The 23,660-nt window shown below is 41.0% G+C and overlaps 2 protein-coding genes and 1 long non-coding RNA gene across 3 annotated transcripts in view; 2 read left to right on the top strand and 1 right to left on the bottom strand.

Moving 5' to 3' along the window:
* The window catches only part of LOC116670099 (uncharacterized), an 11,403-nt gene extending 1,511 nt beyond the window's left edge, over positions 1 to 9,892 (bottom strand). The window contains exon 1 of the long non-coding RNA XR_004326944.1: positions 9,748 to 9,892. This is a non-coding gene — a long non-coding RNA (uncharacterized LOC116670099). The remainder of the gene's footprint in view (positions 1 to 9,747) is intronic.
* The window catches only part of slc38a6 (solute carrier family 38 member 6), a 14,816-nt gene extending 2,321 nt beyond the window's left edge, over positions 1 to 12,495 (top strand). The window contains exons 2-16 of the mRNA XM_032500404.1: positions 2,273 to 2,403; positions 2,529 to 2,602; positions 3,411 to 3,463; positions 3,574 to 3,613; positions 5,587 to 5,665; positions 7,551 to 7,636; positions 7,729 to 7,787; positions 7,862 to 7,933; positions 8,385 to 8,441; positions 8,957 to 9,036; positions 9,138 to 9,238; positions 9,350 to 9,474; positions 11,376 to 11,520; positions 11,833 to 11,927; positions 12,118 to 12,495. Of these exons, the coding sequence (XP_032356295.1) occupies positions 2,273 to 2,403; positions 2,529 to 2,602; positions 3,411 to 3,463; positions 3,574 to 3,613; positions 5,587 to 5,665; positions 7,551 to 7,636; positions 7,729 to 7,787; positions 7,862 to 7,933; positions 8,385 to 8,441; positions 8,957 to 9,036; positions 9,138 to 9,238; positions 9,350 to 9,474; positions 11,376 to 11,520; positions 11,833 to 11,927; positions 12,118 to 12,201 (1,281 nt within the window). The 3' untranslated portion in view covers positions 12,202 to 12,495. The remainder of the gene's footprint in view (positions 1 to 2,272; positions 2,404 to 2,528; positions 2,603 to 3,410; positions 3,464 to 3,573; positions 3,614 to 5,586; positions 5,666 to 7,550; positions 7,637 to 7,728; positions 7,788 to 7,861; positions 7,934 to 8,384; positions 8,442 to 8,956; positions 9,037 to 9,137; positions 9,239 to 9,349; positions 9,475 to 11,375; positions 11,521 to 11,832; positions 11,928 to 12,117) is intronic.
* Positions 12,496 to 19,240: 6,745 nt separating this feature from the next.
* Positions 19,241 to 23,660, top strand: part of prkcha (protein kinase C, eta, a) — a 19,966-nt gene continuing 15,546 nt past the window's right edge. Inside the window, exon 1 of the mRNA XM_032499530.1 lies at positions 19,241 to 19,962. Within this exon, the coding sequence (XP_032355421.1) occupies positions 19,612 to 19,962 (351 nt within the window). The 5' untranslated portion in view covers positions 19,241 to 19,611. The remainder of the gene's footprint in view (positions 19,963 to 23,660) is intronic.

The following is a 23,660-nucleotide window of genomic DNA, read 5'->3' as shown; positions in this document are numbered from 1 at the left end:
CACACACACACACACACACACACACACACACACAACCTTAAAACCGCCATAAAAATGTCCCTTGAACTTAAATATCGGTCGTGATTTTGATCACATGACACTGCAACTTTGCTTTCCAATAGTTTTCACTGGCATTCATTAGTTTAGGGAAGCTTAGGTGTGTCCCACATTAGGGCAATCCAGCAATTCTACCTGGCCGCACTTTGTTATGAGTTATGGGCTCATCGCTTGTTTGCCGTGCTTGGCTCTTCATTATCACTCAGCAGCGAACTGGACTAGTGGCTGCTGCTGAGGAGCAACAAGAAAACGTTTGATTCATAAACATGAGTGGTGGTTTGCCGCTCCGTTTCTTGCGCTCGTTATTATCTATTTTCATAGCTTCTTTTTGCACGCGGATCACATCCTCAACAAGCACCTCTGACTGAAGTGTACGAGGTAACGGTTTGATTTGGTGCCGCAGTCGGAGTAGTCAACACTTAATTACGTCATAATAACCGGACTGCACTCTGCGAGAGGGCTGCATGGATGTAGAGAACGATGCGCTGCAAGGAAAAATAAATACTGTGAATAAAACGAGAGGGCTGCGAGTGAAGGCAGCCTAGGGACAGCATGAATGATAGATGCAGCAACTTCTTTGAAACCTCCATAAACCGCTGCGTCAGGGAACGCTCACCACCTGTGCCACGCGCTATCTGAATTATCTACTTCCACTCCGGGATACGCGTTTAGGATTTATTGTCCATTAGGGCTGCACAATATGAGGAAGCTATGCGATTAGGTTGTTAAATATCTCCATAACGATACTACTTGCGATAAATAAACAGATATTATAATGTACTAATTTCTGCTGATTTTAGTATACTGCTAAAATACAACAAATTCCGTGTTGAATTTAAAACAAATTAAATGAAAATAATTTCCAACATTGTTTTGTTGAACAAATCGAACATTGAAATAAATACAAAAGGTACCACTAAAAAGAATGGCAGTTACATTTAATGTGCAGTTTTCTACTAACTTGATTAACTTGACTAAACACCTCAGAGTGTCTTTCGTGATATGTCACAGCCTTTCGGGATGTATTTATCGCCCCAGTTGATATCTCAACGACGATAAAAAACAACAACGATATATTGTGTGGCCCTATTGTCCATTTGAAAACAAGAAAAAACGAAAATGACAAAATCCAGTAGTATGAAAAATACTGTGTGTGAAGCTGAACGTGGATTTGATGAAGTTTGCATAAAAAAAATATACAATGTACAAATAATATATGTACATATACTGTACATCCTATAATATATTTTGGCTATGATTTAATGCCAGCACCATGACTGAACATTGCCGGCTCTTGTGACCAAAAAAACAGACTGGTGCTACCGACTAGCCAACAGGGTGTAGGTGGATGCTTACACTGATCAGTCAGTGTTGTCTATTTTGATTTACTGTGGCCAGTGTCCCCCGCTCAAAGGAAGTGGTGAGAGGATAAACATCCTTGCACTTAATACAATGACACATTGTCATGTTAAGTTCATTAATTTCACCACTCATTGTAACGTATGTCTTAAATTACTTTACAGGGAACATGTTGACTTGATTAATCCTATCACCAATCTGAAACTTAGCACAAGCTATGAAATATAAAGGACCCAGGTGAGATGGACTGGTGACCACGCATGAAGGGATATGTTTTACCCCACAGTGACCCTGAACACTAATATGCTGGTGATGAATACAATAATTTATGCCATATCACATTATTTTGCCAGTGCATATTTATTTTAAAAGTCACATTTCATTTGCTGCATTATAATTTTACATGGCAACCAGTCAACATTTGCATCTCATCTCATAGTTTACTTCCTGTCTTTCAGTACTGTAACCAAGGGTGAATCAGATTCAGCGGCTCGCAGGTCAATCCAAGCTCGTTGTGACACTGACACCAGAGTTACCACTCGTTCTCTCCAGGATATCCCCTATTAGAGAGGTCAAGCAGTTTGGGCAGCACCCTTATCCTGAGCTCAGGCAGCTGTCCCACAACTAGCAGCTCAAATCCCATCCCATCCATTCCCATTCCCTCATCCAACATGCCACTGCAGTGTTGTCTCATGACATCTATCATCAGGGCCGGCCAGTTGTTCTTAATACTGTCAAGAGCAATTCTCTTAAAGCTCTTACAAAAATAATCAGATTTCTTCTGTTCCTTTGTATTCACACTCATTGTTTTACATCTTTATCTTGTATCTACATGTTATCTCTGCTGTGTGTGCAGGGATCAGTGCGGACCAGGGCCCAAGGAGCCTCCTTCACCTCCTCTGTGTTTAACCTGATGAATGCCATCATGGGCAGCGGCATACTAGGTCTAGCTTATGCTATGGCTAATACTGGAATTGTTTTTTTTTGGTAAGAATGTTTTTATTACACCTTTTTATCGTAGTGTTGTTTAAAAAGCTCACAGCTTTTTAAATAAATCAGACTACAAACTACATGTATGCTAATTTCTACTCTATGCACTTTTTCTGCTCTAGTCTCCTGTTAGTACTAGTGTCCAGCCTGGCAGCGTACTCTATACATCTCCTTCTGAAGCTATGTGACCAAACAGGTGAGAGACTAACAATGGATACATAGTCTAACTTTAGATAATCACTTCCCTGTGAGTTTATCCAGGGGGTTTCATCCAGATTTTCTTTTACCCACTCCCTGGACTGTCCCTCTTACGTCACTCATGAATAGATCACTATTTAGGGAGACAAGCTGATATGTTGCTATCTCTTTGTCTTCATTTACTTCCTAGTGGTAATTGAATCAGGTGATGTGGAATCAGGTTTAGAGTCAAAAGAGCCATGAGACAAGATACAAAGAGACATTATTAGTTTGTTATCTATCAATTACCACCCAAATAGTGTTGAGAGTTTCTTAAAGGTAAGGACATCCTAGCCTGATTTTTGATTATCTTTGAAAAGGAACACCAAATTTACACATTAAAAGTGTATTTTCAGGTCTACCACTACATACATGTATAATGCCTTGTGTGGATCCAGAGAGAGCTGTCTGATAAATTGCCTCAAATTTATTTGTGTCTGACTACAAGTTTGAAATGGGGTGTTGAGTTGGGAAGAAGTGAGCTCTATAGCCCACTCCCCATCTCTGCTGGAGGCTTGCAGCTCAAGACTATATTAGCCACTACTAGCAAAACTGAACTGTCATGAGTCGAGTTGCATTGTGGGTAATGTAGGCACCAAATTTTGACAAGGAAGAAGAGTGCCTCAACTGTTTTTTCTCTAGTTCTGCTGCATCCCTTTAAAACCATTAATTCCTGTCCACCATAAGTCAGACAATGCAATACTGAATCTGTTGAGCACTGTTAAGTTGTTGAGTATGTCTGATTGTTTTGGATTTTACTCTCATAGGTATCAATTCTTATGAAGACCTTGGAGAGCGAGCCTTGCAAAAGCCAGGAAAAGTAAGTGTTGTCTTTTGAATCAGTGTGAGTTTGCCCTTTCAGTAAAGAAATTCACTCACTTAGACCAGGAGACAGTTTCATACTAACCACCTTTTACAATTTCTTTTAAGGTTCTGGTGGGAATTTCTATTATTATCCAAAATATTGGTGGTAAGTCAGCTCCCATTTCACTGTACAGTTACATACATTTCTTGTTGGACATAAATCAATTTTGTGGTTTTCTCGTTGAAGAGGGTGCACAGTGTTGCAGGGTCAGACTATGGACACTTTATTCTGGAGGCAGATAGGGCCTCCTACTGGTGATCAGAAGCCTCTGTGCTCAGGTTTACTCCCCCCTTCCTGCGAGGCTATTATCCGGATTCCCTGATAACCTTTGACCCTGCAGCCGCTGTCCTCTCGGCCCCCTCCCCTGGGCCTGAAACCTGACTTCTCATCTAATTGATCACTGATGGTAAACCCACCCAGTGTTGAGTAACCTAATGCGACTCCTCCCTTTTATTTCCCCTACCCCCCCACACTTCTGTCTCTCCTACTGCCATCTCCACCCGTCCCTCAGCCACAAACTGCGCTTCTCAGACAGTGGAGAGCTGAGACGATCGCTCCTCTACAGTCATTAGTGGCACGGCTGAGTGGATTATTGCCGTGCCCTCTGGTATGTTTGTGGTTTTCCCAGCATGGGGCAGTATGTGTGAGAGCCAGCACTCCAGCATGCATCTGTCTACACCCTGGGCCCCTTTTATAAGAGTGCAATTAGCCCCACTCTGGGTAAACATTCATCTGTACTGCTAAAGGCTGATGGGCCAATTGACCTTAATTACTGACCAGCCCAGGGCTCTCACATCCAGCCTGTCCCCTCACTCTTAATAAAATGAAAGTGTTGAACACAATCTCCCACTGTTCTGACCACACACAGAAGGTTAACATAACTTTTTCTTGAATTCTTACGTACATTCTTATTACTAGAATGTTTTCCCACCACTTGGCCAATAACATTCCCTTTTCTTCACTCAAGGGCCTTTTTTGTTTAGAGATGTAAGTATTATCCCACTAGGGACTCTCATGAAAATGTTGTTGTGCTTACAGTAACCAACTGCATGAAATGAAACCATTGCATCATGCCTGTTGTGTGATCCCTGGCAGTGTGTCTTTATGGGCTTGTGTGCTTAAAAAGATTTTTTGTTTTTGTGGTTTGTTTAAGTTGTTGGATGAACTTTTGTGGGGAAACTTTTTGGCTGGAAGAGTCAAGCAACTGCTCCCTCAGAATAACGTCATTTGACATATTTTAGTTTTTATAATTGGCATTAGTTATTAAAAAGTGAGTGTCTGTGTGGGCTGGAGGGTTATTGGAGGAATTTTCTTATATAAACAAATACAGGATCTGAGGGATTATGGTCGAGGCTCATTTAACAGCTAGCGCAAGACCTGCCCCGGGGGCAATGAGGTCCCAGCTAACTCTGGCTCTGCCTGGCTTCCCAAATGTATATCCCTTAACATTATCTCCCTTTATGACTGACCACACACTGCATCTGAATCCTGTTTCAGCCAGAAACGTCCTCTCCACCTTGTGCAGTCTCCTTCTTCCCTTTCCCATTTTCTCCTGGAGTTTTTGGGGGCTGGAATGACCCTCAGGAAGTGACCCTGATCTCCTCTCTGATTGGCTGTCTGTTGGAAGGATGTTTGAGCCCGTCGGAGGCTGATAATTTCCTGTTTCCTAGTGAGGTGGAGCAGTGGGAGAAATACCTGGATTAGCGTCAGAGATCATTATTATTAGCATTCCTCCCCCCTTCTCACTTCTCCATCCGGGCTGCTACTCCCAGTCTCCAGCAGTTGGAAGATCTGCATAATGTCTGCTCTTCTACAGCGAGGGCTTTGCTGGTGATCCCCTTGAGCTGCTTGCCCCACCCATCTGCATTAACTCAGAGCCGCCGTTCCCCCTCCACCCCGTCTTCCATTTCCTTGAGCTGGAAAACACACACCACCCTCACACAGCATAAAGACACGCTTGTGACAACATACATATGCTGTGGTTTTAATTTAGTCGTTTGGTATGATTGTGTGCTTTATTTATTTATTTTTATTTCAAAAACATTTTTTCTGAACCTTTTTTTCTCTTTTCCTCTTAGCTATGTCATCCTATTTGTTCATCCTGAAGTCGGAGCTTCCTGTAGCCATCGACAGCTTCTTGAATCCAGACAGCATAGGGTGGGTACAAACAGCACTATATGCTTCTTGCTCTAACAATAAGAAAATTTGGTTCAAAATCTGTCACCGCTGCGGGTAAAACCAAGCCATTTTTTTTTAAATAGCTGCACTGAGAAAACAAATGAGTCATTTTTGTTCACAGTGTATGGTGGTCACCAAACCACCATACACTACCAATACTTTGTCTGTGAGCAACTGGAGAAAAACTCATACTCTGGTCTGTATAGCCTGAAGCATAACCAGAGGAAATGTATTTATGATGGAGGACCATACCACACCCATCATGAGCAGACCGTGTCTTTCATTGGCCTACATGGATGAGCCTGTAGCTCCTTGCCCTTACAGAAAAGTCCCAGTCTAAGAATGTAACTTCCATCACTTTATTATTGGCCACACTGGTTTAAGCAAGAGTTGTAGCTGCTCTCAGCCCAGTCCTTCAACATCTGAATCTTCCACACACAGCTGCTTTGTATTAGTGCTCTCCTTTCACCCCCCAAATCTCTCGCACATGTTCCCCTGAATCAGACTGATACAAGGGGATATCAGTTTTGCCATTCTAATTACAGCTCACTGCTGAAGGAAACAAAACATTTCTGTTAATGAGTGGCTTTGAGATGTTAACAGACACATACTCAATTCCATCAAAGTCTAAATGAACAATTTGTTTTATATAGAAAAGGGTTTCTTTTTTTTGGCTCATTTATCATAATACGGCAAAGAGAAAGAGATCACAGTTGTGCTCAATATTTTTAGTATTGTCTGTGCTAATGAACTGTATGGCCTGTTTATGTTTCTCTCGTGTTTTGGTTCAGTAACAAGGCCAAAGACGTAGACAGCTGTGGATTTGGGTTTGTGCTGCATCTGCCAGATTTATGCTGATCTTCAACACTATGTGGAGATTGACTCATTGGCAGTCATACTACACTTCTTAACTGAGAGCTATCCTGCGTCTTGTTATAGCGTGAAATGTTCCACATTTCATGGGTCTTCTAGGTATCCTGCGCCTTTACAGTAGGCCTCCAGCCTCCTGAGAATGGATCCTAGTGGTGGTGTAGATTCTTTATACATCCCTGTGTGTGCATAACGCTAGCACGTTAGTTAAGCTGCGGGCAAGTGGTTCAGCTAAACTTAGGTTAGAATTGAAGTGATTTGACAAGAGAGTCAGGGTCAGAGCAGAGGTCTCCCTGACATCCAGTTACAGGGCAGAAACAGCATAGACACAGAGACAAATCCATCAGCGCCTATGGTAACGCCACAGCTGTGAAACAGCGGTCAGTGGGTGTTGATGTGGCCAGAGCAGGTGCTGCTGACTGTGGGAGCCCCATAAAGAGTGGTGGAGCCAGTCCCTCATGACCCCAAGCTGCAGTCCAACATACAACAACGTCAGGCAGCACCCCTCCCACCCTACCCCAACCCCAGCAGAGCCGGCATGCCTTCGACATGTGTCACCTTGAACATTGTCCCCCCCCCCCCCATATCTCTTCTAGCTCGCCAATCCTGAATAAACTGCCAAGGCTATTCCTCTAGAAAAGGAAAATATTATTCCCTCTCTCCGAAAAACCCGGCAAGTGAAATGTGGTCTTATCTGACGGAGTGACACAAGGTTTAAATGTGAATTACATAATTGTTATGGTTTGCAAGAAGTAAAGCCTTTAATTGGTACCACATGATGAATCTGTCACTCTATATTTGAGCACAGAATAGAGACACATTTTCAGAGTTGGTCCATTTTAAGGCTCTGAAGATTTATCTGTGTCGTCCCTGACATTGCAGGACCAGGGAGATGAGGATGATGATGATGATGATAATGATGATGATGGGAAATGTGGCTTGATTACGCTTTGGGCTTTAATAATTTAATGATTCATGTCCACTTGTTTTTCAGACATGCCTGGTATGAAGATGGCAGGATGCTTCTGATGCTGGTCACACTTTTTGTTGTTCTACCTCTGTCAATGTTAACTAAAATTGGTTAGTACGTTGATCAAGTGGCATCTTGATTTGCTGCCGTGACTGGTTTGAATTGAATTGTTTCTCACCAGATCGTTCTCACACCCTTACAGGTTTCCTGGGCTACACTAGTAGCATTTGCTTTTTCTTTATGCTGTATTTTGCGATTGTGGTAAGTTTAAATATACCATTTAAAAACCCATGTTAACTTCATGTTGTTGACACGCCGCCTTGTCTCTTCTCCAGGTTGTGATCAAGAAATTTTCCATCCCCTGCCCACTGCCTTACAATGTGACTACACTTCCAGGTGCCCTCCAGGTAACCCTAATTTCCTTCTTTTCTTGTCCATGTGCACACACACACATACATAAGATACCGTAGGTCTGAGGTAGGTAGTCTGGACCAGATGGTCACGGCCACAGAATTATGAGGAAAACAGGAGACTGAGTTTACTGATTATGTTGGCTTTGGCTGATGAGGACCAGAGGAGGCTGCAGAGAGCTGTGTATGGTGAATAGTCCCAGTCCTGAGGGGAAGGAAGTTCAGATGACCTTGCATCAGTCTGGAAATGACCTCTGGCCTTTTGGAATTATACAGACCGTAGTATAGCTTCAGACCTTGCATGGTTTACTTAGATGGTTGTTTTTCTTTTTAGCACCAAAGCCAGGCAATGGAATCCAGCTTTATGTTTCTTCCACTTCCAGCAGCACTTCAGAAGTCATCTCCTCTCAGAAATAACATACTCCCTCTTTTCTCCTTGTTTCTCCAGATATCAAATTCCTCTGACTCAGAATGTACACCCAAACTCTTTATCATGTCCAGTAAGGTATGTGTATAAAACCAGCCTTTTTCTTTTCGCTGCACATTCAGAACCTGTGAGGTGGGAGTGAGAATTGTTAAAAGTAGTTCTGCTGTCTTCTTTGACTCTTGGGACAAGTCACACTCTTTCCCTAAGGTTGGGCTGTATATATAGGATCTTGAGTGCACCACGCAGCTACAACTCACATTTATGTTACATGTAAAGGCCATATATACTTTAAAAATTACACAAAGCAAATATTTGGTCCAGATGTTTAAACACAACTTGACAATGTTTTGTGAGAAGATCCTAAAAGGTCATACGTGCAGTATTTAGTAATATACATTTCCGTCCACTGAATAAATGTACTCAGGAAAGTTCACACCTGAGCTTTCCATTGTCACTCTCAAGCAGCCCAGATGGTAATTATTGCTATACAAACCATACCTTTAACCCACCTGCTCCCTCACTCCTGTGAACTGTGTATTCCTAACCTGATCATTTGTTAATGATGGCCGTGCTATGGCTGATGCGTGTTGCAGAGTGGCTACGCCATCCCCACCATGGCCTTCTCTTTCCTGTGCCACACGGCTATCCTGCCAATCTACTGCGAACTAGACAGGTCAGCCTCTCAGCTTTACTTTTACTGTTCAATTTATGTCATTTAATTTGTTGTTCACATGCCAAGTAAACACTCTGTGACTGTGTCCTTGTGTTGTTTAGACCTACTAAGGCCAAGATGCAGAACATTACAAATGTCAGTATTAGCCTCAGCTTCCTGGTTTACCTAATTTCTGCGTTGTTTGGCTATCTCACCTTCTATGGTAAGCCTGCAGTGACACACTTTACTGCAAATACTTACTAAAGCTGTTTTCCAAGCCCTGTCATATCTGTTTATATTGTACCTTTACTCCATTCTTGTCTCCTGCTCATAGGTAATGTGGACTCTGAGCTGTTGCTTGGCTACAATAGGTATATGCCTCGGGACATCATTGTTATGGTTGTTCGACTGGCCATCCTGCTGTCTGTGTTGCTGACTGTGCCCCTTATTCACTTCCCTGTGAGTACACCAATTTCAAAATATTCTTTTAACACAAGCGAAAAGTTCCACCGAATGTTCCTTATTTTGTCTATTATGAACAGTGCCAGTGCCACAGTCAGCAGTACTGCTGCAAAGTACTCCGGTTAGAAAGGATTGCGGCTAAATATGAGTTTATATAATTTGTCATAAGAATGGGACATTCTAAAACGCTTAACGTGGTTTAATGCTTCCTAAACAACAAACAATTTCTCTCTCATATTGCTCCTCATCATAACCACTGAAAGCAGAAACATGTCAGATAACGTCCATAATAATTGGACTTTTTGTTAGATTTTTTGACAGTTTTCAGTGGTTATGAGGACCAATATGAGAGAGATATCTGTTGATCATTGATTGTTGTTTAGGTACATTAAACCACAATAAGCTTTTTCCCGTTACGACTCATAAAACCAATGAGAACCGTTAGGAGTCAATTAGAGGATGGATACCCGACCGTAGCCAGACGGTAACCCCGACGGGACCCGACTGTTACCGGCGACGGGCCGGCTGTGGGGCCGGGTTTCGAACAGATTTTTAGAAAGGATGCTCGGGTTCGGGTCGGACTCGGTCACATCAGCGCGATAAGGCATTGAACATTTTGAATTTAAAACGGCTTATTATGTAGGTAATGGCGCTTGTTGCCCCGTGTGCATTGATGCGCTCACGGTTGACATTTCCGAATGCCTTCCTACAATTGCTTATAAAGCGGGCTTTCCACACAAACAACGTACATGTGTCTAGATAGAAACAAATGCGATTTTAACTGTGTCGGGCTAGGGTCGGGCTCGGACATAAATATCTTAATGCCTGTCGGGCCTCGGGTCGGGTGGCGTTACTGCTCTGTCGGACGCGGGCCGGGCTCGGACAGAAAAATCCGGCCCGATCCGCACTCTAGAGTCAATCCACAGCCACTCCACTGCTGCTGAAAAAGTGAAGCAGAAACATCAGATAACATCCATAATAATTGGACTTTGGGTTAGATTTTGACAGTTTTCAGTGGTTATGAGGAGCAATATGAGAGATAAATCTGGTAATCATGGATAATTGTTTAGTTTCATAAACCATGTTAAGCTTTTTCATGTTAAGAGTTTTAGAATGTCCCATTCAGTTCTTGTATAATTAATCAAACACCCTCTTTCCTTATTTTTAATCCATTCCTCTTGCATTTTGTGTACATCCACCTATATCCGTGAGTTGGCCAGATGTTTGTAATTGTTCATTAATGAAAGTAATTGCCCATCCAAATAAATAAACATTAATAAAACAACATTATGGTGTCGACTTGCCAGCAAAGCAGCAATGTCCTTATAATGAAGACCTAGATTAAAATTTAGTGCAACTGACTCCTGTACTGCAGTCATTCTCAAGCTGTCACTGTCTCCTTTATGGCCCAGCTAGGCTACATCAACATAAACTTTCATCTGCTCAAGTGAAACTTTAATGTGCGCACACGAAAATTTCACATGGGCAAATGAAAATAAACGTTAGATTTTCTTTTGTTTGTTTAGATTTGATTTTTTATTCACAAGCCTTTGATGTAAAATGAAGTTTTATTGAGTAATCTTGCTTTATTACTTACAAACATTTTATTAATGATTCCATAAGAGATAGATTTTTTCTTCTTTAACTATTATTTGTCTGTGAATGTATATGTATGTATAATGCTGAATGTCATCTTAAATGTATGTCAGTACATTTGCTGAGATCCTGTTTTGCTAACCCTTTAACCACTACCAACAATTTCTTCCTTCCAGTCCAAATCCCACTCCAGTTTCCCTCTTTGTCTTTTTATCTTAGACACTTGGTCAGAATCATTAACACGGTACATCTTCTGCGAGTATATTTGGTTAGCTTTATTTTTGTTTGTGTGTTTTCTCCAGGCCCGTAAGGCTGCAACCTTGCTGCTGTTTGGACGACGGCCCTTCTCGTGGCTGATACACATCATTGCAACTCTAACCATCCTGGGTGTGGTGCTGCTGCTGGCCATCTTTGTGCCTAATATCAGAAATGTGTTTGGAGTTGTGGGTATGTGTTGTTTTTGAAAAATTGAAAAATAAATGTTTGTTTTTCTCTATTAATAGTTATTATACTTTTTATATTACGGACAAAATTCATTTGGCTTAACAGTGACTTTTAAATATTCAGATCTGTTTTTGACTACAGCAGGCATTAAAAGCTGCCAAGCTTTCAGCCAAGATGTCAATATTCCACAATTATTGATTGTGGCTAAAATCGCTTATACATAATTAATGGTGCAGTCCTGCTCAAAGCTTTTGTCAGAAATATACAGTATCAACTCTGTGCAATTTAAAGTGACGTTCCTGTTGCTTTCCCCAGGATCGACAACATCCACCTGCCTGATGTTTGTTTTTCCTGGCATTTTCTACCTCAAGATCAACAGAGGACCCCTCAGATCCTTCGACTCCATCGGCGTAACTAAACACCAATATCTATCTATCTATCTATTTATCTATTGAATTAGGTTACATTTTAGTAACAAAAACAGTTTGAGCCCATTTTCTTTACAGACTACAGCTACTGCTAACTTTTTAAAATTCATTTTGATAATTTTCTCTTAGGTAGTGATGCTAACTGTGTTGTTTATGCTCTTTTTGTCTCTAGGCTGTCCTTCTGGTGGTCATTGGTTTCATTATGGGAATCATCAGTTTCTCTTTTATCGTGATCACATGGGTACATAACTCCTAACACCTTTTCCAAATAAAGCACAACAGTAAAGAAAGGGAAAGCGTGCCAAAGAAACTGAATAGTGGATAAAAAAGGTTGTTTTATGGTAAAGTGTTTCCCTCAACACTAGACTAGTACTTTTGAACTTTCTAACTTACAAACATAGACCAAACTCAGCAAATGAGCAAGAACAAAACAAGAACTTTTCATGTTATGCTTACAGATTTTTTTTTTTTACTTTTCTTTTTTACACGCTCTTTCAGACTTCACCCAATTCAATAGTAAATCTTTATTCTTTTAACCAGCCTAAAACAGAAGATAAGTAACGTTTACTGTGTCAAGCAAGTTTATCATTATGTTCATTTTATGTTCTTGTTTTTCACTTTTACTTTCTGACAACCTTTGTGTTGTTCTGTGTAAATGATCATGCACCTTATTTAAACCAATCTGCCAGTATTTGAAAATGATGTTGACCAAGTCTGAACCATAAATGTGTCAGGTATACAGCTTTGCCAAAATTTGTTTATGGAACATTTTCTCAGTTTTACATAATTTACTAATTTTTGTTTTCTGATTTATTGAATTGCTTTTATTTTTGGGGATTTTTCTTTTAAACTTTTTTTTTCTCATAATCATTTAATGCATGTATTGATTTTCCATACCTCAGGCCGAAACTTTGGACCAGTTAATTTCAATGCACTGTATGTGGTTATAATTTTCTGTACAATAATATAATTGTATTCTTCAAATTAGTGCATTTAATAAAAGGGAAATAGTTTATATACTCACATGTCATTTAGCTCATTTAACCACTAAGGTGTTTTATTAGTGTTGTAGAAAGCTCATCAGTCTTACATGTCACATTCATGGCTGTGTGTTTGATTGGCAGGCCCAGTATTGACGCTGAGACCTGCTCCTCAGCGTTGGGCTGTGAGTTCAGCCTGCAGCTAATGAATGCCACATGCTCGATACGTTTCTAATCATGATGCTGTTTAGGTTGTCTTCATGCTGCCTCTGGAACCTGCAGCCACCCCACTGCTGGTTTTAATCTAAGGAATTAGGCAGACCGCCCCCATCGTGCATGCAGAAAGCAGTGGCTACCCGCTCTTCACACCCCCAGACCCCCATTATCCTATGCCACCATCCTCCACACAGAAAGTGCATCACAACTACTATCAACACTGAATGTATAGTTTGTAGTTGGTGGTGAAAGAAGACCCTTAAGTAAAAGTACCAATACAAAAATGTGAAAACACTCTATTATAAGCCATGCATTCAATCTCCTACTTAAGTATAGTACTTATTCTGCTGAACACTGATGGCACTCCATCAGGAGCAATTTGGGGATCAGAGTTTGGAATGCAATCGCTCTACCACCTGAGCCACAGCTCTCATACAATACATAGAAATCTGAAAGTGACACCAAAGCCAAAAAGGTTGAAACTACTAGTATAATCTTTAATGTTGTATTGTATAAGCTTATCACATGGTTTTATGTAAAACTTTAATCTGTAAAGTAGTTACAGCTGTCAGATAAATGTAGTCCTGTACCAAGTAGAATATTATCATCTGAAATGTAGTACAGTAGCATTTCCAGCGAAAATCACCAGCCGTCTGTCACCGTATCTATGGAAACACACGTTCTTTCAAAAAATTAAAACAACCTCTGATTCCTATTCATGGTTTCTGATGGGAACCCACTGAGCTAAACCCATTTGCAAAACAAGATTACCACCTAGTGTCAGACTGTGTTCACAGCAGCCCAATCCCTTTTCATTTTATTGACATTCTTCTCTTGGTTTATGAAAGTCTAACTAGGAAGAGATAACCAGATGCTCCAGTTTTTTCCCAGTTTTATCATGTGTTGGAAACATGCATGTTAATACCGACCAGAGATGTTTTATTGAGGTCTGACTGGGGCAGGAGTCCTCATCCCAGGGTGGGAGTGTTTTTGTTTAGTTAAACTCACTCACACCCTGGGCCCATGTCCAGCAGGATGACAACACCATCTCCCAGGGTTAAAGGATGGAATGAGGCGGAGGAACGATGGTGGGCTGAAATGAATCCCCTGTTGGCAGCCTCTGCTCTTGTATTGTTTTAAGAGGAGTCGACGGTGTTCTTTGAAAATTATTTTCTGTTGTTGGAAATCAGGATTTTTGGGTAACAGCTGGGTCTGATCCCGATGTCACTACTTTGACCTTTATAACAGTTTGACATCTTATTATTTGATAGCACTGCCTTCGTGGATCATAACAGAGATTCCCAACTAGGGATAAGTCTTTGCCAAGGGGGAACAACTAATTAACTAAACTTAACTATTTCAACATCACAAATTACTGTTATATACATCCATATATATTCGTGTGAAGGACAAAGCTTAGGGATAAACAATTGAAATAGTTAGCTAAAAGTAGTGGACAGGGTACTCAAGCTCTTCTGACAGGACTGTGGGTGGTTTTATTATACATCCGTGGTTGTAGGTCTGACAAAAAAAGGTTGGGAACCGCTGGATTAGATCATCTGCAGAGAGAACTCAACAGCCTAATCTGTTCAGTTTGACTTTGTGGTGAGGTGGTTGCACCCCTTTTAGAAATTAGAATTGACAGAAAGCAGAGCCAAAATGGAAATTCCACTTCCTCTTCCTGTTTGTGTTTCAAAAACATCTGATCAGCATGGCTTTGCAGGTAGTGGATGTCAGAAACTGAAAACATGCACATCTGCTTTCTGTTTACCCGCATAATCTTGTTCAACAAGCATTCCTGGCTCAAAGGTCAGCTGCTTCAAAAATCTTTTCACATGAGCTTTTTAATGCCGGTTGGCATGATGAGTGGTTTCCCTGGTTGGTCATGGTGGCTGATTGCATCTTAAATGCAAATGCCATCAATATGCAAGTGTCATCACTGATGAAGTGCTCTCTATCTAACTGTTTTTCTTTCCTTATATTCTCTACATTCTCTCCATCTACCATCACTCCATGCTGCTTTTCTGCTTTTAATCGATTTCCACACTCTATCAGTAAACTTGTTCCCTGTGTCACAGAAAGCGCATTCCTCGCTCTGAGCACTCTTTTTGAGGCAGCAGATGCTCGGGTCATAGTAGAATTATTCTTTTTACACACACATTTCTTCATGCTTTTTGTATCATCATATTGGTAAAAGGACCACAAAAAGGAAAGTATTGCTTTCCTTTTAGGACATTATCAGCTAGCAAAGCGTGAAGCAAATGGAGCGTTACATTCAAAGTTTACTAGGCTGTGCCTATCTTCAGTGGTCTTTATGTATAACACGAGTCTTGACATTGTCATCTTCTTCTGCTTTTTGTTTTGTTTGTCTCAGTCGCTTCATGCTGCACGTGTGTAGACAAGTGATGCCTTTCACTTTACTTCCATTGTAGATGTCAGAGCACCACAAGCTGCACAAAACGGTCTTTCACCAAAACACTGAAAACTGTGCTTTACCATTGTGTGCGGCAAACAGGTTGCTTTCTTTAATAGAGACTGCTGAAACAGCGTTCAGGGGAAGAATTGCTTGACACACTCAGGGTCAACATAATAGCAGCAACACAATGACATAAAATAGACTCCAAGATTGCTTTCACCATAGTCACCAAGACTCAATAAGCCTTGGAGAGAGTATGACAGAAATGTTATATTGTCAGCGCAGAAATCAAGGTCAAGGGTGAAATAACTCTTTGGTAAATAAACAAGGGGGATTTTACAATGTTTTAAGAAGTATTGCATTGCTTAGTTATTTTGGCAGATGATGAGTAAGGGTTGAGTGGTAGGAAGAGGACTGATGGAGGCCCAGTGGTCAGCAGCGCAGTATGGGGTTCAGTCTGTGTTTTGGGGGTGGTGTGTAGGGGTGAGCTTGTCTCTCTGCGATCCCATCAGCCCTGGGCTGAGCTCTTAATGCCGCCCTGACGCCTTGCTGGCGCAGGGGCCACGCTGACTCACATCTGGAGCCAATTACCCTGGAGGGGCTGTGACAGAGCCCCCACCACCACCCTCTACGGTCTGCTTTACTGTCCAACACAGCTCCGACCACTCTCACAGTTACATTCCTCCACTTTTCACAACACTCTCTATTTTTGTCAGTCCCTCTTTGTTCTTCTTTATTGATCAAGAATTTTTGTAATCAAATAATAAAGGCCTAATTAAGGCTCTAAAAATACCCAGAGAAACGCTACAAACTTTTTACTAAAAAAAAAGTATGATTAGTTTAATAACACTAAGCCCTTTGGTCTTCTCACTACATTATGGTAGAATTTCTGCAGAATAGCACCATCTCGAGTCATGTTTTCCTGTGGTGACAGAGACCTGGCAGTAAACACCACTTGTGAATATAGCACATGTAGTACTAAATCAGCTTTTACAGGTGTGATTTATGGAGTGCCTCTGCTTCCACACAGGAGAGCCCCAGGGATGTAATGTGTGTGTGTGTGTGTGTGTGTGTGTGTGTGTGTGTGTGTGTGTGTGTGTGTGTGTGTGTGTGTGTGTGTGTGTGTGTGTGTGTGTGTTTGTGTGTGGTTCATCATGAGGTTTCTATACAGCCTTACCTGAAGAGAGGCTGGGGTCTCGTGACTGTAGGACGGAGGTTTTTTCTACTGCAACCCAGTGACGAATGGATGCAATTGAGTTTGTGGTGGTGCAGGAGGCGTGGTGGGGGTGTATACTGGCCCCACAGGATTTCTCTCATCGGGGTCAAAAGAGTTGGGAATGGGCTTCACCATACATGGGTCATACTCTTGTTTCCCCGCTGCTCTGTTTGGCACCATTCATTATTCATTTGGCTATGATTCATTAGCTGCAGCTATAGGGTATACCTGGGCAGGGAGCCAGAGGATTGAGCTGTCCTGGGTTACACAGACATAAATTGGAGAACGGACTGAGAAGTAAAGGTGAAAACTCTACAGGTGGCTAAAATTAAATTGTGTACAGGGAATCGGTCACTCTAAATAATGGGAGGCTTTTGGTAGCTGGCCTTTTGTTGTGTGCAATTAAATGTTGGCAGTTTGAGGAGATACATCAGAAGTTTTGTATGAATTCATGTTTTCAATGTATTCATGTGTGTGTGTGGGTGTCTAAGGCATGCACATGTGTGTGTGTGTACATCTACACATATAGCCCACAAGTGTTCTCATTTAGGTGTCTAGAGTAATGCAGACATCTGCCACGGGTGCATAATTCAAGATTTGGCCATGACAACTACTTCCAGCGAGAGCATGTTAGACTGGAATGAGGAGGAAGGGATGGAGGGCCACAGAGTTTACTGACAGAGGGAGAAAAAAAGAGCGGGACTGCAGGTAGAACAAAGAGATAAAACAAATCACCCTGGACCATAAAAATGCCAGCTCTGGCTCCGGTGTAAAACAAGCGAGAGAGGAAGTAAAATATACATATTTTTAAAGTGCCTTCATCATAAGAGAGTGGCAAGCAGGCAGGAAGAGAAGGGTAGAAAAAATAATTTTGCAGTCTTATACTGCCATCTGCTGGACAATGTGACACTAACTATCTTCAAACTCAAACAGAGCTTCAACGAGAAGCGATACACTCACCCCTCACAACTTATGACCTTTCCCTTATTGTCCAGGCACAAAAATACCATTAAAGTAACTTGACTCTGAGATGTTACACCACACAAATGATGTATGCTGTGTGAGTGAACATACACTAGCATGTTTACTCTTGTAAGTTGAGGTGAACTTCAGCACAGATCTTATAAATGTTCCACTTCAACCCATCAGGTCCGACAGAAAATGTCAAGGATTTGCTGCTGGTAACTGTTAGTGTATTCACACTCATGCACCAAGGCAATCTGCTATCTGCCTTCTTTATTGTTAGGATCTTCTCTGCTCAGTAAGTTCATGTCTGAGATGTTTACAAGACAGTCTTTATCCCAGGGATGTGTATGATCTGAGACCCAGGCTCTTTATTTATAACAGCTGGAGCAGAGAGATGTGGAGCACTGACATTTGGCAGAGTGGGGTGAGAGGTCAAGTCTAACACCTATAAAGTGGAGACTTTGATCATGGCATTTATGGATGGAGCAGGCACCGCGACCTCAGAGACAGGGACACAGAGAGAGAGAGAGAGTGGCATTTAAAGAAGAAAAGAGAAAGGAAAAGCACCGTGAAGAACATAAACAAGGGAATGAATCCATTTCAAATAATCATCTTTTACTTTCCTCTCCTTATTTTTCATTAGAAACTGCAATTTTCTTTTGCTACATTTGCTTCTCTCGAGTAATCAATTCATTTTTGGTCAATGAAATGTTGGGAGTAAAAGTAAAAAATGTCCATCACATTGTCCCCATAACCAAACAAAACACTTGTTTTGTCTGACCAACAGCCAGACAACAACAGCAAATCCTCACATCTGAAAAGCTGGGAATACTTTATGCTCAGCATTTTTGCTTGATAATTAAATTACTTAAAGTATTATTTTTCTAATGATTGACCAACTAATTAGTTTGATAAATTATATCCGCACAAATCAAAACCCTCAAGGGCTTTTGGAAATTTGTGATTGGCCACTGTCTCACAGCATTTCATTTGATGGTCCAGATGAGAATCCTGTTGGCTGCATTCTCAGCACAGCCGTAGCTAGATCCTCTCTTTTCCCGCCCACAGCTGCTCCAGATTTAAACTTTTTTAAACCCCTTTTTGAGTCCCCCAACAGTATGATTTATTTCCCTTTAATTTCCAACATGGATGTGAAGTCCCATCTGCAACCACCTGGGGGAGAAACACAAAGATTACACATTATTTTATTTTTATAAATAAATTCAGCATTGAGATAACAGCCCTCACAATAGATCAGGCTAAAAAGAAAGACAAAAAAACAGAGAACGTATTGTCCTGTCATGTAGGCCACTATAACAGCCACTTGGCGGGATTTTCTCCTTTCAGCACAGGACAGGTGAGCATCACAACGCCTTCAGCGAACAGAGTGATGCATCATGGTCAGCGTAGTACCAGGTTCCTCTTTCTATCGAAGAACTACAAGTTCAACCATGTGACATTCCAAACCAACAGCAGGTTGTGTGTCTGTTTGTGTGCGCGGCGTAAAACATCCATGGTGCGCGCTTTGTGACATGTAATGCGGAACTTAAGCCTCCTCGTTGACATGTCTAGATGTTGTGGCTTCCTTACTGAAACAGGTTCGCACACCGAGACAGCGGAGCGTTCAAGTGGCTGACAGGACAGGACAGGACAGTACTCTGGCTGTGCTGGGAGTCGGGAGACTGTGGGGATGAATGTAACTGAGCGTGGACATCAACTTACAGTGTAGTTTTAACTATGAATTTAGTACCTCACAGCATTTTTGTTGGTCAGTGTTGATATGAAGTGGGCGTGAATGTTTCTCTCGTTTTATTTTTTTCGCTTCGTTAGTGCTCTTTACTTTCCGCGTGAAGCTGAACAAGCTTAATAAACATGAAGTTTAATGGTTATCTGAAATTCCGGATCGGCGAGGCGGTGGACCTGAAACCGACAACCTTCTCCCTCCGACACTCTGTCATCTTCAACAAAGCATCTCCAGCCCTGGACCCGTACATGGTGGTGAAGGTAGACGACTTCAAAATTGGACAAACTCTCACCAAACAGAAAACCAACACGCCGACGTTCAACGAGGAGTTCTGCCTCAACGTGAACGATGGGAAACAAATCGAGTTGGCAGTTTTCCACGACACTCCGATCGGATATGATGACTTTGTGGCCAACTGCATCATTCAGTTTGAGGACCTCATCAAAACCTCCAACACCGAAGAGACTTTCGAAGGATGGGTGAGTAAAAAGTAAACCTACCAAGAGTATAAATAAAAACAAAACAAAAAAACAATTAGGCAATTATGTAAACATGTTTTCCTATTCTCATTACCCTAATTATGTACCCCGCCCTGGGGAACACTCTTGACCCGCAACCCCGTGCCAAGAGGGTGGGCTACGAGTGGGCAATACCATAACATTTGGTTTCAATCTATTATACATGCATTTATTTGAGAGTTTTAGTTACTTTACAGATTCATATGTAATGTGAGATGCGCCATTCTGCATGATGAGTACTTTTGGTACCTAAAGTATATTATGATGCTAGTACTTAATGTACTTTTTCTCAAGTAAGATTTTTTAATGCAGGACTTTTACTTGGAACTGTACATTTACACTGTGGTATTATTACTTCTACTTAGGTATAAGATCTGAATACTTCTTCCAGCACTGATTAAAACACAAGACAGTAAACTACATCTACGAGCAGTTATACCGGGGTCTGATTACCCTGGTGCAACTCTGAACCAAAGCTGTACTCTGAGTATAAGGCCATCTCTGAATATAGCTTATTAATAGTAGTGATACATTTGGTATTGATCCGCCCACCCTTATCAGACACCCAAACACCAATCGGTACTTATATGCTAACAATACAAATTAACTTGTGCTATTATTTTAAAAAACAACTTAACTGAGGAATGTGTGAGCACACTAGCAAAAAAAAAAAAAAAAAAGGTAGGTGAAAGTAAGTCTTGACAGTAAGATCCAATAGATCTATGGATGAATTACCAAATGGGCCTACTGGCCACAATCCCAAGGACTTAATGAATCATGGGGGGCCTTAAACACTTAGCCAATCCAATGTGATATTTTATTATATTTATCTTTTTCTGTATTTCTGGTAAAGGGATCTATTGTCTCAAAATCCACCCATGAATATATTATTTGTATTTCCCCATGTACTTCTTGTAGAAAACTGTATGTAGTTCCCATAGATAGCTTTAGATTGAAAAGTCAACATAAAAACACCAATAGTCATAAAAGCTTTGCAACCTCCTTTTGGAACATTACAGGTACTCTTTTCTACACCGGAATATATTGTAGTTTTTCCCATGAGAGGCTGAACAGTATTTGAGAGCCGGTTCTGAAAACAAAAGCTGTGTAGCTCAGGGATGCGATGTTCACTACATGTTTCACTGTCACTGTAGGTAACATTGCTGGTTTTTCTGCCTGAAAACATCAACATTTCTTTGTATGCACAAGCTTTGTATCTTAGTTTTGGCAGTATGCGCCGGACAGGGACCGTTCATTTCATGCCCTTATTGGCTCAATAGCTTTTACTGTGATCATAGACAAATGTGGTCACATGCTGCTGTGGCGAGGTGTTAAGTCTTCTTATGCAGATTGCACAAACCGATGCATATTGCCCCTGCCAGCCCTGCACAGCATTCGACCTGCTTGTACAAACAAATGTATGGTGATAAAAAAAAACACACTTTGCCTTTCTAATGCACACTTGAACCTCAAAGCTCGGATTAAATGCCTAATGTTAAAGATCACAATAGTCACACTTTTTTTCAGATAAAACTACTCCTTCAATCTGGAGTTTCCCTCTTCTTGACTATTTTCATCCCTAGGACTATAAGCCACTGCAGGTGTTGGTGAATGTAACCTGAGCTGTCTCGGCCTGGAGCAGGCTGAGGTGGTATCAACTACACTCTCATCACATGCAGACACATTCTCCTTCATCCCAATGCAGCTTTTGTCAATTGAGCATGTTTTTCTGTTTTACTATTTGTCTAAAGCTTCAGTTTGTTAAATCACAGTGAGTTTATACTAGAAAGCAAAACACTTAATTTCATCAGTTAAATAACTTGACAAAAAAAATGTTTCAGAAGTAACAAAATCCAGCATCCTGTGCTTGTAAGAACCTTACAGAAAAGTATGCGTAATATAAAACAAAATTTGTACAACATTGTGTACTGAAGACGCATGTCTTCCACCACAACTTTATTTGTACACAAGTTAGTAATGTTGTAGCTCTGTAGGAATGATGTACAAAATGTAACTTCCCGCCACCACACATCTCTGACCATCCAAACACTAGTGATTCATCCATTCGCAATATACAGTGGGTAAGTCACAGTGGCATGGTGTTTGAGAGATGAGGCTTTTTATACATCTGCATTCATTGAATTTTCAACATAACTCCACAAGTACTACAACAAAGAAGCAAGTCAGGTGCATTTAACAACGTTCACAACGAGGCGCTATAATTATACATGCAAAACAACAAAGCAAATCTTTCCCCCTCTAGCATTTACATACATTTAAAATGTGTGAAATGCATACACTTCTGTAAGAAAAGTAGGTAATAATGTTTATTTAAGCAGTGCCAAATCAATTATGAATAATAAAAAAAAGAAACCCATTAGAGCCAGCTTTGCACATATCTTCACCATGACCCCTAAACGCTAAGGGGAAGTGGTGTGAAAGTAGAGCTAGGCTCACCATTTTAGAAGTAATTGGTTGGCTTTCTCACTTCAAGACATGAGCTTGAACTTGTGATCTGCTAGATCTGAACTGTTTTTGAGCTTTGTTTCACAGTAGAAGTTCTGAAATAGTTTGTTTCACATGTGTGAGGCAGCAGAGACTGAGAAACAAGCCTTCACACGCCCACACTGCTGCTTATCACAGCGTTCTTCCCTCTATCTGATCAGTGCTTGAGGGCTCACTGTGAAAATACTCACTCTCTATAGGCTCTTATCCAAATGTATATTTTCACCCCTTTTGTGCACACAGTCTTGTTTGAGGGATTTAAACCCCGCAAAATACTGAGTCTCTTAGTTACTTAACTCTTTTTAACTTGAAATTATTGTCAGAACTGATATTATCCGTCTGAGACATTGACCATATGACATTTAGACACATGAGGCCAGTTTCCTTTGCCTCCCACCTCTCTATATTGCGACATCTTTGACTCATTCTTTTGAACTCTGTAATTTTGCAGTATGTCAACAATAATCATTATTGCGGTGTCTGTATTGTTTGCATTGTTTCTCAGGCTTTAAGTATGCCTAATCAAGACCTTCTGAGGAGCATTGGAACTGAAAGTGGGTTAAAAATGGCCCCTCAACATTTTCCAGCAAAGTGTACAGTAATGCTTGCTCGACTGAAACGGACCCCATCCCCTGTTTTAAAAAAAGAAGAAAAAAAGAACTTCCTCCTTTTGTGATACAGCATTAAGTGTTCTGCATTTTAGATCAGATCCTACTCTGCTCCACCTTAATGGATAAGTTTACATCTTTTTCTGTCTGCCTTAAAACAATGCTGATATGCCTGTATGCACATTGAAATAGTAATTAGCCGCTTCATTGTTCCTCCTTTTCCTTTCTGAAGTATTTTGAAATGTAAGTGATGGGGGACAAAATTCCCAGTCTTTATTCTGTGCTAAAATACATGAAGTCAAGCCAAAGCCAATATCAGACTTAGACAACAACCAATAACGTTTATATGGACATGTACATATTTGTTTTAGGAAAGCCTTGAAAAAAACTGGAACATATTCTTTAATCTCGCTCTATTTGTAAAGCTGAGCTGTTTTGTCGGAGGAGAAATTTCAGAAATGCATTGTAGATCTTTAGTTCTTACACAGAGGAAGTCATCACAGTGGACAAGAAACAGTTACTGTCTAGACAGGAGAACAAAACACG

Source organism: Etheostoma spectabile, chromosome 20 (genome assembly GCF_008692095.1).
Source record: "Etheostoma spectabile isolate EspeVRDwgs_2016 chromosome 20, UIUC_Espe_1.0, whole genome shotgun sequence".
Lineage (NCBI taxonomy): Eukaryota > Metazoa > Chordata > Actinopteri > Perciformes > Percidae > Etheostoma > Etheostoma spectabile.
This window is presented reverse-complemented; position numbering and strand designations above follow the sequence as displayed.